The sequence below is a fragment of the Brienomyrus brachyistius genome, chromosome 12 (assembly GCF_023856365.1).
Source record: "Brienomyrus brachyistius isolate T26 chromosome 12, BBRACH_0.4, whole genome shotgun sequence".
Classification (NCBI taxonomy): Eukaryota; Metazoa; Chordata; class Actinopteri; order Osteoglossiformes; family Mormyridae; genus Brienomyrus; species Brienomyrus brachyistius.
In genome coordinates, this window is record NC_064544.1 from 16,594,842 (window position 1) to 16,612,805 (window position 17,964).

Here is a 17,964-nt window from a genome sequence, read left to right on the forward strand (position 1 = left end):
TGCTCCTCAGATCCCACTGCGATTCCTGACACACTGAAGATTCGTTTCTTCCACATTCACAGACCCCTGAAATGGGAAAACACAGATACACTATTCTGTTACCTCTCCTGTAAACAGATTGCTCATGACATAATGTAGACTCGAGCATTATGAATTCCCAGTTTGCTGTATGACTCTTTTGACAAAAGCATCTCTTAAATGATACAATGTATTATGTTACACAAACTGCTCATAGTGCAATAATAATTACAATAATATTGAAGATGTATTTACTTATACGTACAATAACTAGATGTTGCAAACCCGTTACCTTGTCATTTATGCTCTTTAGTCCTTTAGATGGAAGATTTGGCCATCAGGTTGAGTCCTCCAGGATAATTCAGTGCCTTCTGACATGCCTGTGCTGCTCAGTTTTGCCTTTAGCTAGATAATAACACAACGGAATATTTCCTTGCGCATCCATTGGCAATTTGTGTCTTTCTCTGTGTAGCTCCACATGAGAACTGAACTGACCTGTGTTAACATAAGGCTGCTGAATGCAGGATCCTTTATGTCTCCATCAGTCCTGACAGTCAGTCTCACCACTGTTCTGTTTCCTGTGGGAGCTGGGCAACAGAAGAAGTCAGCACACTTGGACACATTCAGTTCCATACAAATGATAATCAAATTACAAATAGTAATTTTTAAACATAAGCATTAATTTAACCATTAATCATTAGCAAAATGTGCTGTGTCAGTTATTTAAAAAAAAACGAAACCATGCAGACACACATATTCATTGATTTAGAGACATCTGGTGCCTTCATTTTTACTTATCTGAACCTGAAGCATTACTAAACATTTTTTCTATTTCTGAATGCCAATTTCTGGGTATCTGAGCTTTTTTGCTTAACATGTGGAAAGAAGAACATTCTCTGTATCCCTCATCATCACTCTTCCCTGTTATTATCATAAAAACAGTTAGTAGTTTTTTAAATATAAATATAATCAAATCACTCTGTATAACACATATGACATGTACCATGATCTGTTACACCCTGATATGGGTTGATACCTCGCAGGCACTCAGAGCTTTCAGGCTCGGCTTCATACCCCTGTACACCAGCATAGAACAACGTGTAGAAAAAGAATGAATGGATAAATTTACACCTTATAAAATAAATTTGATTATTAAATATGGAAAGATGCATTATTATTGTTTGGAAATCACTCTACATGCCACATCATTATGAAACAAAATGCAGTCACATTTGGAAAAATTGTTTGTAATGAGAGGGTAGAGGGAGTGAAATGCACAAGCAAAACAAAGAGAAGACAAAACGAGATTCTGATGTAACTCTGATGTAGTTGTACATGTACTTATTCTGCAGGTACTGTGTTCGTGAATCAGCCTTACTTGGATATTTGGAGCAGATGAAGTTGAGCTCCTTAGTCTCAGGCAGGCTGACCCAGTAATGTGGGTCTTTAGATTGTACTGCCCCTGTGGTTCCACACAAGGTACTGTTGGATATGTTGTTTGGGGCCCAGTTCTGGTAGCTGACATTTTCTGCACTGACCCAGGACCAGAAGTTCAGGTAGCAGGAGAAGCGCAGCCCCAGCCAGACATGATCAGTGGAGGCCTTCTTAGCTCTCCTACTGACCCAGTACTGAATCTCCTCATTGTGGACAGACACCAGGTCCGAATAGTGCGTTCTGCAGTAATTCAGGGATTCATTCCAGGTCATATTACTATTTACCAAGATCAGGTTATCTGAGGCAAAAGGTAAGATGATTGTCAGAAAGCCGGGTTCAGGAGAAAGTCATGTGACATTTGGAAATCTGGAGAAAGGAATTAATTACCAGAAGAGTAGAGGGCGGGAAATTCACAAATCAGTGTAGACAATATAGCTTTCTGATGCAACTGTGTAGTTTTATGTGTACTTATAACACTAATTTTAACTTTAGGTGTACAGTAGTATATCTTTAAAGATATATATATTAATTTTGTTAGATAAAGGTGAGAATTAGCCATTGTAGTAAAGATACATGACTCACCATCATAGCATACAAATGGATGCTTTTCAGCACATGGAGTCACATCCCATGTCCCAGGCCAGGTGACCTGAGCTAAAGCACATGCGTTATTCACATAATCATTTTTACCATTTTTCCAGTTACGGAATGAGGAGTTTGACAGGTCCGACCATTCCCATGTGTCCCGGAACAACCCAATCCATGCCCAAGTCTTACTTGTAACCATCTTATGTATCAATTCATTGTCTTCTTGATTCCTCACATTGGCCAGGTCTGTGTAATTCTGTCTGCAGTAGCTCTGAGCATCAGACCAATTCATATGTTGGTTAATCAAGGTGAAGTTCCAGGTAGCTTTTATTCTGTCTTCATAGGTGGGAGCTGTGGATTTGATGTAAACAGCATTAGAAACAGCAATAACCCAGAAGTCATTTACTCCTAAAATGCTTAGCTGATGGTTTTATCCAAAGCAAAGCAAAGGGGGCGTGTTATGGAGAGCAGCAGTATAATCACTCTGCCACCTTTCAGCAGTATCTTAACCTGCTGAGTCACTATCAGCCTCCAGAAAAAAAACACCCCCCTCAGTCAACCTTACACCATCAATTACTAAATAAATCTCCCTTCTTTACGTGTCAGTTAGCATGACATTCCATGATTAAGAATTTTCTTTTTTTTAATTGTTCATCAAATGTAAAACCCAGCTGCTCATGTCAGCATGTTGATTCTTATGCTGGCACAGTACTTGTGCCATTAAATACACAACAACTGTTATTTTTCCCTAAATCTAAATGGGGGGCTGCGATTGACATCCATTATACTCAGTCAGGCGACAGTCCTGATTGATTCATCCTTCTTTAATTCCCCTAAGACCTATATGTATGTGTGCATTTACCTGTGTGACTGTCTTATGGAAATGTTGGCAGAAGACAAATGCCTTTGTCAAAAGGCTTTTAAAACTAATCCTTTTGACAGATCCTGTATACATGCACTGCAACAGAATGTTCTGTCATTTAGGCTGTAGTCCCTTTTACCTGTCAAAGCCTCTATGGGGTAAGTCATGGCTGTATAGTACTGTACACTTTCAAAGACATGTTCCATTTGTCAAGAACAGTGCTGGTTAATGTTACTCACCAGTATAACAGATGAAATACCCCGTCGTACTCCAATATGAACAATTAATATTATTCCAACTACCGTCGTCTCGCATCGCAGTACAGTACAGGCCATTATTCTGGTTGTACGTTGCACCCGTATACCAGTTGGTGTACCCTGTGTCTTCTTCTCCTGAGGACCACTGCCATCTCCATGATGTTCCATTCTTCAGTCCTATCCAAGCCTCTCCAGTATAATTATAACCTACAGACTCAGTTAGTCTTTTCATTTCCTCCATATTGTCAATGGTAGCCAAGTCAGTGTAGTTCTGTCTGCAGTAAGCCTGGGCGTCAGTCCAGGTCAGGTTTATGTTTACAAAATGGTACTGATGTGAAAGGCATGAACAGTGGCTGTGAAACTCTGTAAAAAAGTCACACAGGCAGAGAGACACAAATACACATGATCACTAATAGAAAAATATAAACCTGATCTGACAAGAAGAGGAAAGGCTTTTGTAAGTCCATCTTTGACTATCCCTGCCGGCCCCTGGAGGATGGGCTCCCCCTTTGAGCCTGGTCCCTCCCAAGGTTTCTCCCTTCTAGGGAGTTTTTCCTTGCCACTGTCGCCTGTGACTTACTCACTGGGGGCTTTGGGTGAGGATGCTGTAAAGCGCTTTGAGACAATGTAATGTTGTGATAATGCGCTATATAAAAATAAATTTGTTTGTTGTTGTTTGTTGTTTGAACTGACAGGCTGGTGGATATACATTATTATTAAAGTCATACATACTGTAAATAATTAGTTTGTATGAATCTAAATGTAAATTTAGTTGTTGTGTCTCTTGCATGTATAACAAGTGTAACACAAGGGTCCTGCAAACATCAAAGAACGATCCATATAATATGATTGAATTTTGGCAGATTTGCTCAATATGTAAATTTGTGGGGGCCTTTTTATAATTTAAGTGCAATATGAAAGAAACTGACCTGAAATCAGTAGGAGTTTCAACAGAAGAAACACATCAGAACCCATCATGCTGATCCAACAGGCTGCAGAAAACATTGATTATGGTACTGATCATGTAACATACATTTCAGCACATGCATACACAGGTTTGTAATCATACCTTCGTGGGGACTCTTCATTGATTTCTATTGGGAAAACGCTAATCAGAGGATGATGACCCTAACCCCTACCCAGCCCTAACCTTAACCACAAGTAACCAAACTGTCATGCCCGGCTCGTCCGATCCTCGTGTGTGCCACGCCCCCTGATTATCCACGTGTGCTTCCCCAATCTTGCCCAGCTGTGTCCTATTATTTTCGCCCAGTCTTGTCTATTTCAGTCCACGTCTTGCTTTGCCTTTCTTCCGTCATTGATGTTAGGTATTGTCAGTGATGTCCCTTTCTGCCCGTGGTCTTCCTTCCCTTAATAAATCCCCAGTTTTCCCCGCTTTTCACCTCCCTGCTTCGTCGTTCCCTGCCTCCATCCTGCCAGCCTGCCCGTCGAGACCCGCGAACTCTGACACAAACAAAATATAAGACTTTTTTGACTGCATTCACAGATCTGTGTGGGGATCTGAAAAGTGGTCCCCACAACATCAAGAAACAGGATTTTAAACCTAATCCACACATAGACCCCCCCCCCCCCCCCACCGCACACACACACACACACACACTATGCATAGCTATGTTTGTATGGATTTCCTTTCATTTCCCATTGTACAATAATAAAATCCAACAGGTCTCAAAATATTTTTGCAGTTTAAAAGAAATGCAGATGTGAAAATCTACAAGTTTACCATTAAAACCTGAAAACCTAACTTGTTCTTTTTCGTTCACAGAGATAGGATCATAAGAGTCTCAGTCAGGCACTCAGACACAGACATACAGTCTCACATGCTGTGTGCACATCCTCAACTGACAGACCCACAGTCAGAAAGGATGTCTGTCTGGTATTGCTTACACCCATTTTTAAAGTAATATAAATGTACAGATTTGAGTGGCAGCCCCCACTCCTTTGATTATCTACTCCTGGGCTTTATGAATCATAACTGAATGGCTGTTCTGCCCCCCTGCCTGTCATTACATTTATACCTGTAAAGTCCCAGTAAGTACAGTTTTCACAAAGCAGCTTCTCTGGCTCCTTCCTGCCAGCCGCCACGTGTCTCTGTAATGCCTCCTGCCCTCTGATCTGGATGCACTGACCTTAATTTCATTCTCTGTATTATAGGAAATATGGCACATGTACATTTTAAGGCAGGGCTTTCCAGTCATATTTACAGTAATGTGAACTTCTACAAAGAAAATAATGGGTGGTGATGATGAAACTTGCTGACCATATTAATCCTCCTTTTACATCCACTCTGCTGCAGCCACGACGGCAAAGTGATCTAGTTAGTGCCCACTGGTCAGAAACTACAAAATGGTTAAATGGTCATTTAACTACATGCTCAGATCTGTGTTTCACTTCTTTAAATACATTTTTTCCCTTAAAATTACATTTGCGCAGACATTGATTCGCCATGATAAGCTATAGAAGTATGCTAATATTTGAATTGGTTTAATATTTTGCAACAGGTTAACTACATTTACCTGTTACCAGTTCTTTTCGTTCTTTTGATAAAATCTCTGTGATTTCGGCACATTTGGCTGCATCCTCCTCCAACGCTCTTTTTATTCTTAACCTGGCCTTTTATTTTCTATACTGTTACGCTAACTGCTATTTTACCAAGTTAAGCAATCAGTAGGCTCTAGTGTTGGGAATTCCGGCTCTTATGGCTCCCAAGTGGCTCTTCAGATTTTTTTGGTGCCTAAATGAATTTATTACCAAAAATAATGTAAAATTATTAGTGAAATGAATTACTATGGTTGGAAATCATGTGCAATCATTTTAGCCAATTGTGTTCTGCTTTACTGGAGTCATAGCTTTTTGCACAAACTGTCTCACAGAGCTCTAGGTTGTAGGTCTGGGTGGCTGTGGTGCTGTACTGGATGACGATGTAGACACTGACAAACTGCAGTAGACAAACTGTCACTTTCATTAGTAGCAGGTTCACTTGCTTGTCTTTTTTCTTCCCACTGCACTGATGGATGTACAGTTCTCATGTGCCAATGCAGGTTATTCGTAGAGCCTGTTTGATATGGGATTTTAACCTTGCATGCTCTACACTCTGCCTTGTATTATCAATGTAATTGAAATGTATCCAAATTTTACTCTGTTACCTGCAGGCACTCATTTTGTCGCGCACATCGCCTTCCTTCCTGTTTCTCTGTCTGTGCGTGCGATTGCTGTATTTGTCTATGGGTGCGATTGCTGTATTTGTCTATGGGTGCGATTGCTGTATTCGTCTATGGGTGCGTTTGACTTCACGCAGTCGTTGGCAGTCGTTTCTGTTTATGATTGGCCAGGTGTACAAATAATTATTATTTAAGTATTATTTGATTATACATCATTTGAAAACAATTCCAGAATATGTTTTAAATAAAAGTTTTTTCTTGTTTCTTTACGTATCACACATAATTGTAGCATTTTAGACAGTTTTTAAATTTTGTTCTTCAATATCCTCAATTTCATTTCAATTTTTGTCCATTTTTTCCACAGTGTGCAAATAATGTTTGGCTACATGTATAACGAAAAACAATGAATGTAAAATACACATAAATATAATATAGTGTTCTTTGGAGTGAATAACATTTTGAGCAACAAAGAATTTTTTGCAAAATTGTAAAAAAAAATCCATATACGTATAAAATGTTTTAACAGTAACTTATTTTGTATTATTCTTGAAATATAATACTATGTGTATATGTGTAAAATAAATAATAATCTAAGATCTTCATATTCCTAAGAATATTTTTAGTAAAATTACAATGTATATTTAAAAAAGGCTTAAAAGATGATGGTTAAAAATGCCAATAAAGGCCATTATCTGGTCTCTGTCAGTCTGAAGGGTTTCTGCTTTTCTGTCCTTGTTAAAATGATTCTCTGTGCCTCTGACAGTGACAGTATCTCCTTAAATGAACAGAATGTTCTGGAATCCCTCTGGACGTACACAGAGCTTGTATGTAAAACAGAATAGACATGTTGCATATTTGTTCTGCTCACTTTGTTATGTTTTCTGGTTCTTTGAGGTGGAAAAATATTTGCATGCTTGACTAACTAAACGTGAAGGAGTGACTGAAAGGACTATAGGTTAAGGAAGAATTAAAAACACTTTTTGTTTAATGTATTGTAACAAAAAAAGCTAATTCTACACTGCTGTTCTGTCATTTTATACTGACAAGTCAAGAAATAAAAACCACAAAAGGACCTTATTTCTTGATTCCAGTACTAAATGTATTCATTTATAATAAAATTTTATGGAAAAACATTATTTTCTAATATCTACCTCATATTACTTATAAACTGCAAGGACTTTCTTGCAGAAGACCAGGTGTTCAGACTCTGGCTGAGATGTTTTATTAATGTTTCAGGCACCAGTGAGGTTCTTCTTCTCAGCAGAGCTTTTGGTTTACAGAAGGTTTATTTACAGGCTGTGTCACACTACGTGCCGGACGGGAGATCGCTCAGACAGCGAGAGCGATCAGGAACAGGCAGGAGACAGAAATTGGGGCAGACAGGGGTTTATTTCGGGCAGGTCGACAAACACCGGGTAACATCAATGACAGACACTGGATTAGTACACAACAGGAACGTAAATACAGGAAACAAGGCAGCAGGAAACAAGACACGACTGGGCACAATCAGGGAATCACACGTGGGTAATTAGAGGGCGTGGCACACACGAGGAGCGGACGGAGCGGGCGTCACAGAACCCCCCCCCCCAAAGGCGCGCTGCACCGGGCGCGCCCCGGAGGAGGCGACGGACGGGACGAGACCGGGGAAGCAAGACCGGAAAGACAAGAGCAAAAAAAATTAAAAATCAACAGGGAACAAGACAGACAGGCAAAACCGACAAAGGGGCAGGAGCCAAGACAGGACACCACAGAGGACAGGAAAGGCCGACAGACCAGAAACGGGGACACAGAGGGAACAGGCCCAAAGGACCAGGAGTGAACGGAGGGAACGCAGAGGGAGCAGGAGGAACAGGAGGAGCCGGGACGGGAGGAACAAAGGAACGAGGAACGAAAAGAGGAGGGACAGAGACAGGAGGGACAAAACCAGGAAGAGGAGCAAAGGAAGGAGGAGAGGGGAACGGAGGGACAAAGGCAGGAGCAAAAGGAGACAAGGAGGGGGAATAGAGGGGAGCCCGAGGGAGACCCAGCGGGCGACGGGAGGCAGCCGGAGGGGCTGCAGGCGGCCGGAGCCAGAGGGGACCCCGGAGGGGCCGAGGAGACCGGGCGAGGGACCGAGGCAGGGGCCGAGGAGGGAGCAGGAGGGGCCACCGGGGAAGGGGACGAGGAAGCAGGAGGGGTTCTCGGCGACGGTCCCAAGGAGGGGGGAGCCACCGCAGGCGGTGACATCCGGGGAAGGGCCTGAGGTAGAGGCCCCGCAGGGGACCGAGGAGCCGTAGTCGGGAGACCCGCAGGAGCCCGACGAGACGCCGGACGAGGGACAGAGGCAGGGGGACGAGGCGTCGAAGGGGGACCGGCAGGCGACTGCCGACCCGGCGGGCCAGGACCCGCAGGCGCCGAGCGAGCCACAGCGCAGGCGAAGGAGGGCGAGCCAGGGGGCCGGGCGGGAGGGGCCCCCGTCCTGCATCTATGCCCTCTCCCCCTACGGGACACAGACACCAGGCCCCTTGGTCGGGGTCGGGCACGTCGGGGCGAGGGCGAAAAAGTCACAAGTAGGGTCCCCGAGGGGTCCCACTCAAGCTCCTCCACCTCTGAAGAGGGAGGAGCTTCGGTGGAGTCCTCTGGGACCACCTCGGGACCTTGGGCCGAAGGGATTGGAGGGGGTTCGGGAGCAGGAGTCTCAGGGGCACGGTCAGGGACCGGAATGGGGTCAGGGACCGGAACAGGGTCAGCAGGCGGAGGGGGCGCCTCTGGAGCCGCTGCAGGCGGAGGGGGCGCCTCTGGAGCCGCTGCAGGCGGAGGGGGCGCCTCTGGAGCCGCTGCAGGCGGAGGGGGCTGCGCTGGCTGCGTGGGTGGCTGCGCAAGCGACGAAGGCTGCACAGGCTGCGCAGACAGCAGCGCAGGTAGTGGCCCAGGCTTAAGGGCCGCATCAATCAGCGGAGACGGCCGCGCAGGCGTTGGTTGTGGCGCCTGCGCGGAAGCCAGGTCCGCGGGTAGAGGAAGGACCTGCGTAGTGACAGCAGGCTGCAGAGAAAGTGTTTCTGTAGTTGGCGGAAGCGGCTGCGTCGGCAGGGGGTCAGTAGCTTCTCTTAGATTGAGTAGCTCCTGTAGGTCCTCCGCGAGGCGCTCCAGATCGTCCGGTCCCGACCTGGGGTTGAACAACTCGAATCCTCGCTGGAGTCTTGCCATGAGATGCGCCGCTGTGGGACCCTTGGGAATTGCGGGGTCCGCGATCACCCACCAAAACAAGCCCTGGAGGGCGAAGAACTTATGCGCCAACAGTTCTTTATCAGATCGAGGCAAGAGGTTTGCCTCGACAGGAGGGACTGGCCAGTTGGGTAGCGAAGGCGCGATCGCTGTCCCCTTTAAGAAATGGGGCACTCGCGGGATCGCATCTCCACCAGCGCGGATACCGCCCCGAGTACTCAGTTCTTTGGGGCGGTACTGGTGCTGTGCATGGGGCGGCAGCTCGTCCTCCATAGACAGCTGAATGTCCGGAAGTAGAACGAGCTCCTCCTCATCATCGCTAGGATCCCAGAGCCTGGACAAAAAACCAGCTCCGAACTGGAGTTGTTCAACCTCCGGGGCTAGGACTGGCTCTCGCTCTCGACCCTTGCTAGGGAGCCCAGGGCTTGAGAGCGAGCAGGCACCTAAGCTGATCGTCTCCTCTGGAACAATCCGTTTTCTTTGCTTCCTCTCTTTTGGGTCTGTCATTCTGTCACACTACGTGCCGGACGGGAGATCGCTCAGACAGCGAGAGCGATCAGGAACAGGCAGGAGGCAGAAATCGGGGCAGACAGGGGTTTATTTCGGGCAGGTCGACAAATACCGGGTAACATCAAGGACAGACACTGGATTAGTACACAACAGGAACTTAAATACAGGAAACAAGGCAGCAGGAAACAAGACACGACTGGGCACAATCAGGGAATCACACGTGGGTAATTAGAGGGCGTGGCACACACGAGGAGCGGACGGAGCGGGCGTCACAGGCTGCAGGTTATCCATCCATTTTCCACACCCTCCTGCCCTGTGCAGAGCTTATATCAAATAACGACACTGGTAGAAAATTCATTCTAAAATGGAAAGTTTGCTGTCAGAAGAAAATTTGCCAGAAGTATTTCGTTAAACATACAATTTTTGTTCCAACAGAAATGCAATTTAACAATATTTTTTTAAACTAGTTAATGTTACGATCAAAAGTAAAGAACCATACCTAAGAAGCAATGAAAAATACAGGATTTTTTATGGATCCTAACCCTAACCCTTAACCAACCTTACAATTAGTTACACATAACCTTACAATAACAACTTCAAACCATGATAAAACCACGATAGATATATTAATATGATATAAATACATAATTCAATTGGCTTTTCATGTGGAGATCTGAAATCAAATAGAATTTCGATTTTCCAATATATGTGACATAATTGTATAATCTGATTGGTTCCTGCAGCAGAGCTACAAACGGCAAAGCTGTGGACCTCTGAAGTTGGATTCTATTGGATGGCCAATTCAGGCTTGGAAAAATTCTCCTCAGGAGTTATGGCTGATTGAAGGAATGCTATTGAATAGGGCTCTGTTAGGTTTCGGTCCCCTCAGGGTCGTCATTCACCAGTGTTCCCTTGCAGGTGCTGGTGCACAGTGGATCCCAACAGTCCTGTCACAGTACATTCATGTAAATGAACAAGCTATCATGTGCCAACATCTTCTTACATCTATGCTGTTTTGCATTATAATTTGACAAGTAAATACAAAGATGAATAGAGGTTCAGTTTTACGCATAAATTGTGTGTTTATTTAAATACTGTGATTAGTGACATTTCACTTTATTATAAATGAGACATGCACATATTCTCCCTAAACACAAATTTTAAAGATTTGCTAACAAACAATGGATTATGGGGCAACCTCACACCTCTGGGACCAGGGTTCGAGTCTCCGCCTGGGTCACATGTGCGTGGAGTTTGCATGTTCTCCCCATATTGTTGTGGGGTTTCTCCCCACAGTCCAAAGACATGCTGAGGCTAATTGGACTTACTAGATTGCCCATAGGTGTGCATGTGTGAGTGAATGGTGTGTGAGTGTGCCCTGCGATGGGCTGGCCCCCCGTTCTGGATTGTTTTCTGCCTCATGCCCGTTGCTTCCGGGATAGGTTCCGGACTGGCATGGCATGGTGGTGTTGCCTCACAGCAAGAAGGTGCTTGGTTCGATTCCTGGGCGTAGACATTGGGCGTAGGTCCTTGCTGTGTTGAGTTCGCATGCTGTTCGCATAGATTTCTGCTGGGGGCGAGGTATTATTGCTACCTATACCTCGTTTCCTCCTGCGGTCGAAAAGAGTGAGGGGTAGGTTAGTTGGTGATTAGTTGGCCCCGTAATTATGTATGTGTGTCTGTGTGTATGTGTGTCTGTGTGTGTGTGTGCCCTGTGATGTGTTAGTTCCTGCCCAGGGTTGGTTCCTGCCTAGGCCCTTGTTCCCAGGATAGGTTCTGGTCCCCCCCCCCCATGAGACCTGTTGGAGTTAAGCAGTGATGGATGGATTTTATTTCTATCTTATTATTGCTACCTATACCTCGTTTCATTCCCTTCATGGACAACATGTTTTGTATTGACAATAAAACATTCTTTATCCTTCATGTAAATGAACAATCCCACATATACAGACAACTTGTTACATCTATGATGTTTTGCATTACATTTTTTTAAAACAAACAAATAAGAATGTAGATATTTTTAACACAGAAGTCATGTGCATATCAATGCTGTGGCATGTAAAACTATTCCACTGCACCAGATTTGCCTGAAGTGCAAGGGATGCATATACAGTACTAATCAAAAGTCTGGACACACGTGTATGGAGGTAATTCTGTGCCTAAAGTAATAATCAAAATTCTGAAAAGCTTTTGCTACTTTTTAACGGGTGCGCGTGTCTTAGAAGAGGGTGTACACCTTATGCTGTACATCTATTGGTCAGCTGGAAGCAAAACATAAAAGAGATGAAGAAGGAAAAAATTATGTTATTCTGTTTTTTGATATTTGCAATATATATTTTCATTCTGATACTTAATAATTTGTTGCGGTTTTCAAAATTGTAATTAAGGCTTTTGGCACAAAATTAAATCCATACACCTGCTTTTAATGCATTTGTTTCTGTTTTAGCTACAACATATGGAGAAAAGTATTGGACCACAGCCCAGTCACTGAAGTCAGGTGTCTTATGCAAACCAATTACCACAGACAGGTTTACAAACATCGGTGAAAGAATGAGTCGTTCTGTTACTGTCATATGATGCCACCTTTGCAATATGTCAGTCTGTGAAATTTCTTCCCTGCTAGATATTTCACAGTCAACTGTAAGTGGTATTATTGTAAAGTGAAGGCAACTGCGAACAACACTACACATGGAAACCAAGAGAACCCATGGACTACAGACTGCTGCAGGGCATAAAACCAAAGGAGAACAAGAACCAGAAGCATCACAGAGAACTGAACTTGGGTGCTCGGGGAACATGGACCACAGATGACATGCCCAACAGGAAGAATAAAGGGGATATGACCAGGAGGTAAGGGAAGCCAAGGAGGAGGAAAGGAGCTAGGCAGATGAAGGGATCTGATGGACTTGAGATACAGAAGGAACTTAGCAGGAAGACATGGGAGCGAGCAGAGGGACATGAAATTGGGAAGGTGCAGGACCGGACTGGAGACTATGGGACTTTGGGGTTTTAACACTGGACGGGGAGCAAGACACAGGAGGCTGGGCAGGGAGGACCACCGTGGGCTTAGTTTAAGGATGGTCAACTAGGCTGAGCAGTAGCAAGGTCCATAAAGACACGGTTGTGTGACAGAAATTTCCCACTTTTATAAATTTACTTTGTATATCATTATGAAGATCAGGTCTTATCTTAGTCCAGGAACTTTGCATCTCATCATTACAGTTAGTATTGTAAGCATTTACTGACAGGGCTGCCACCTTGTGCAGTGAGAAAAAACTGCAGGTGATTCAAAGTGCAGCAGCACATCTGATATTGCAGCAGCTGAATTCATCTCATGTTCATTGGCCCCCTGTAGGCTCTTGTAAGTCCTTGGTGTCTTCTTTCAGAGCCATTAGTGGAATGGCACCTACCTACATTCAGCCACTCACTGGGACAAACGTTCTGTCTCTCCTTCTTCAGTCCACAATCCAAAGCTGCCTAGTGATCCATCCACCACATAAAAATAACATTTAACTACAGGCATGTTGTACAGAATGTGTTGGATAGTTGTGAATTACACATGTGGGCTTACACATTTGGAACCATAAAAATGAATGCCTTCAGTTATCTAAGTTGCTAACAGGAGCCCCATTTCAATAGAAAAATAATATATTTTGCGAATTATTATATTTTGCAAAGTAGATGGGAGTGAGTGTTTCTGTTGCTTGGCAACAGTGAACAGTTTGCTGGTGGGAATTTTTTTGTTTTGCGGAAGACTGTGAATGTTTAAATAAATAATCAAGCCAAATATTATCTGTTGTGGCTCATTAGTTTTAACTTACGAATGCTACTTGATGAACTGTTGTATAAAAGCAATAACATACTGGAGGTAGTGTGGCTATAGTGCAATATATCACAGCTGTGATTATGTTTGTAACTCAGCCTGCAGCCTCGTGTCTACGAGCATCACAGCTCTGATATACTGGAGTACAACCACACTCCTCATATGTTATTACTTACTGTAAATATGTCCATTGTTATTAATTTCCTTATCACTTTAATATAATCATTTTTGCGGTGGATAGAATCCTATGATAACTTTATCAACTTTATCATGCATTTTATATATTTTCCAAACATAACGTTTTCTTTTTAAAATTGAATTGGAATCATCTAATTTGTGTTTGTCCCACAACCAAATAACCACTGAAATAACGAGAGCAAATGAGAGTGTAGCAGGATGGTTAATGTAAGCTTTGATGTTGTGTTGCATTATGGGTGACATGTTGGCGCCGTGGGTAATACTGTTGCCTCCCTCCTCAGGGTCTGAGTCTCCACCCTGTTCTTATCTTATCATCATGGGGTTTTCTCTGGGTTCCCCAGTTTCCCCCTCAGTCCCCAAACATGTTTAGGTGAATTAGAGCTGCCAAAATTTCCCACAGATGTGAATGGTGTGTGTGTCCTGTGAGGGGTGGTGCCTCGGCCTGGGTTATTCCCACAATGCTTCTGAGATGGATGGTTTGTGTTATTGTGTGTGTCCATGGCACTTTTTGCTATCGGTGTAAGAATGTAATCCTTTATACAGTCATTATGAATTTTACCACCTGCTACATTAATGAGCCCATAGTACATAAGACTTTTTATTGACTCCTCATTAAAGTTGAATATATGTAGTAGGAACACAACACTCAACACACCTATGCAATAATTTGTAATTTGCTGTATGTTATTAAATGTTATAATCAACAGTTGTGGAGGGTAACTTGTGTATCCAAAGGAGACCCATGCAAATGGCAGGAGAACATTCAAGCTTCACAAATACAGAACAAATACAGGCAGAGAGTTAAAACCCAAAACCCTGGAATCATGAGGCTACGGAAAATATTTTCTCCTATAAATGTTTATCGTCTATTAAACGGAAACACACCAAGGAAATCAGTGACCACTGTGAGGCTTGAAATGCAATAAGCAATTATCTGTTTCTGGATCAGCACAAATGAAGGTTTATCTTATGGAGATGCAGAAGGATAGAAAATCACTTGTATTATCATGAATTCAGTACAGAGCAAACATTTCCTTGCATTATGTGCAAATCAATGCATATTGGGCTGCTCTGCTCCTCAGATCCCTCTGCGATTCCAGACACACTGAAGATTTGTTTCTTCCACATTCACAGACCCTTGCAAAGGGAAAACACAGACAGATACACCATTCTGTTACCTCTCCTATAAACTGATTGCTTATTACATAATGTAGACACAAGCCTTATGAATTCCCACTTTGCTGTTTGAATCTTTTGACAAAAGCATCTACTAAATGAAGGTAAGATGTTACAGAAACTGCTCACAGTGCAATACTAATTACAACAATACCAAAGATGTATTTACTCAATAGTGAAGATGTATTTACTTACCTTCAGTTACTAGATGTTGCAAACCTGTTACCTTGTCCTTTAGATGGAAGATTTGGCCATCAGGTTGAGTCCTCCAGTATAGTTTTGTGCCTCCTGACATGCCTGCGCTGGTCAGTTTCTCCTGTAGCTAGATTATAACACGACGGAATATTTCCTTGCGCATCCATTGGCAATTTGTGTCTTTCTCTGTGTAGCTCCACAAGAGAACTGAACTGACCTGTGTTAACAGATGGCTGCTGAATGCAGGATCCTTTATGTCTCCATCAGTACTGACAGTCAGTCTCACCACTGTTCTCTTTCCTGTGGGAGCTGGGCAACAGAAGACGTCAGCACACTGGTCACATCCAGTTCCACCCAGATTTGTGATCAAATTACAAATAGTCATACATGCATTTATTTAAACATTAATCATTCACAAAATTTAGTTATTTAAAAAAAAATACACCATGCAGATACACTTGTTCATTGATTTAGAGATATTTGATTCCTTAATTTTTGCTTATCTGAAGCTGAAGCATTAGTACTCATGTTTTTCTATTTCTGCATGCTGTTTTTGGATATCTGAGCTTTTTTGTTTAACCTGTGGAGAGAAGAACAATCCTTGTATCCCTCGTCATCACTGTCTTATGCTATCACCTTGTTATATAGAAATAAAAACATTTTTAGTTCTTTAAATATAATCAAATCACTCTGTATAACACATATCACATGTACAGTACCATGATCTATTACACCCTGATATGGGTTTATACCTCGCAGGCACTCAGAGCTTTCAGGCTCGGCTTCGTACCCCTGTACACCAGGATAGAACAACGTATAGAAAAAGGAAGAATGGATACATTCTCACCTCCCAAATCAATTTTAGAAAATAAATTAGATTCCTAATGTAAGGACATAAGACTTATAGGTCCTGCAGGCCCCAACTCTGATCAGCCTGCATCAGTCTATTTCAGAGCTCCGCTGGCCCAGGCAAGACTGGACTCAACTCTTCAAACCACCCCTTTTAAGGAAGGCAAAGGCCTGCCGGCTCCTGAGAGACTGGATAGGAATAACTGGAGCAACACAGAAAAAGCAAGACCTTTCACCCCCCGGAGTGACCAGAGCCCTACAGTCAATCCACAGCAACAACAGCTGTCAGCCTCCAGACACAGACACCTTTTCCACTATAAACAGGATAACTCACCACACATAGATGTTAGGGACAAATACACGCGTGTTTGGTCTCGTTTCAATAGGCATGAGACGGCGAATATTATACTCTCAGATTTAAGGCAGTATAGTTTTCCCTAAGAGAAATATAGAAACTTCGGCTAAACCCTCCAAAATGAGAGAGCCTCCCACATGGCAGAACAAGGGAATTACGACCACCCCCTAAAGTGATCTGATTGGCTGAGGACTTGAGAACCAAGGCCAACAATGCCCCTAAAATTAACTATTGACCGAAATTGGTCAGTCTTCAGAGACATGCCATCACCTGGTTTGGATACTTAAGGAAGGGCCTCAGAAGAATTCGGGGAGTCACTCTGTAATCAGAGCTCCCACAGAGAACTGCGTGAAAGTCCATCTGTAGTCAGATACTTTCCGCAGAACTTTGTGCACTCTCAGCTGAGGTATGTGATGGTTTTATATTGTATTTGTCAAAATGTATTTACAAGTATGTGTGGCCACATGTCAATGATTGGATATTGTAATATGTTTAATAAATGTTGTCTTCATTACTTCATGACTGTCTGATTTGCTAACCTTTTATAAACTTTCCAGATTGGGCTTCTATCCTGATTAGGACTAAAGTGGTAAATACTATCTTGCAGCCTCTTGGTTAAATCCCCTTTATCCGGGTCCCAAACTCGACTGCCCAAGTTAAGTTAGGTGGATACCAAAACCGCACCTCTGGAGTTCGCACACGCTCAGTTACGGGCCGACTTAACCTCTGAGGTCAACACATGCTGATGAAAGGTACCGGTCTACCCTCTGAGGGGCGTACACACTATGTTCCTAGGCACCGGGCATAGTCCCTGAGACGCTCACAAGGTAAGACAATGGGCGGCATCGGCGGAGTCCCTGAGACGAGCCCAAAGTAAAACCTTGTACAAGCTACCGCAACAAAAGGTGCGCCATCACAGCCGCTGAGGTTGACACATGTTATGATACGGGCTGCCCCCGGCTGAGCCTCTGAGGTGGACATACGTGTGGTTTGGGTAAACATCGGCTTAATCTCCGAGGCACCCACATACTCAGTAATTGGCAGACACTGAGCCTTTGGGAAATTATATAGGTCGAGGGACCCGAATAATCAGAGGCTGACATTGTCTTAAATGGTGGTGATTTCCGTACCTCTAAGACAAACCCTGCGGAACAAGCCCACGGATCGCCCTGTCGGCCGAGGCGAATCTGGCGGACTCCTTCGTCAGGGGTAAACTACAGTTGGTAATCTAAAGGAGAGTCTCGAAGTAATCTGAACAACATAAACGTCATGACTACAATATACTGAAATAAGGTCATTAATAAAATGGAGTC

At 43.5% G+C, this 17,964-nt stretch overlaps 3 protein-coding genes across 8 annotated transcripts in view; all 3 read right to left on the bottom strand.

The window, feature by feature from the left end:
* Positions 1-17,964, bottom strand: part of LOC125704503 (macrophage mannose receptor 1-like) — a 138,905-nt gene that overhangs the window by 81,509 nt on the left and 39,432 nt on the right. Inside the window, exon 2 of the mRNA XM_048970122.1 lies at positions 4,089-4,151. Within this exon, the coding sequence (XP_048826079.1) occupies positions 4,089-4,151 (63 nt within the window). The remainder of the gene's footprint in view (positions 1-4,088; positions 4,152-17,964) is intronic.
* Positions 1-17,964, bottom strand: part of LOC125704509 (macrophage mannose receptor 1-like) — a 151,077-nt gene that overhangs the window by 37,492 nt on the left and 95,621 nt on the right. The window contains exon 3 of one of the 2 annotated variants that reach the window (XM_048970127.1): positions 3,367-3,522. The exons of the other annotated variant lie outside the window; for it this stretch is intronic. Coding sequence (XP_048826084.1) covers positions 3,367-3,522 — 156 coding nt within the window. The remainder of the gene's footprint in view (positions 1-3,366; positions 3,523-17,964) is intronic. 2 annotated transcript variants of the gene reach the window in all.
* LOC125704512 (macrophage mannose receptor 1-like) overlaps positions 1-17,964 on the bottom strand; it is a 90,452-nt gene that overhangs the window by 15,532 nt on the left and 56,956 nt on the right. Inside the window, exons 3-5 of one of the 5 annotated variants that reach the window (XM_048970133.1) lie at positions 15,665-15,747; positions 15,448-15,574; positions 14,992-15,213 (exon numbers count right to left, since the gene is read on the bottom strand). The exons of 1 other annotated variant lie outside the window; for it this stretch is intronic. In XM_048970133.1, the coding sequence (XP_048826090.1) occupies positions 15,155-15,213; positions 15,448-15,574; positions 15,665-15,747 (269 nt within the window). In that variant the 3' untranslated portion in view covers positions 14,992-15,154. Of the gene's footprint in view, positions 1-310; positions 424-14,991; positions 15,214-15,447; positions 15,575-15,664; positions 15,757-17,964 lie in introns of those variants that run through there. 3 more of the 5 variants (XM_048970132.1, XM_048970135.1, XM_048970136.1) reach the window with 3 other exon arrangements.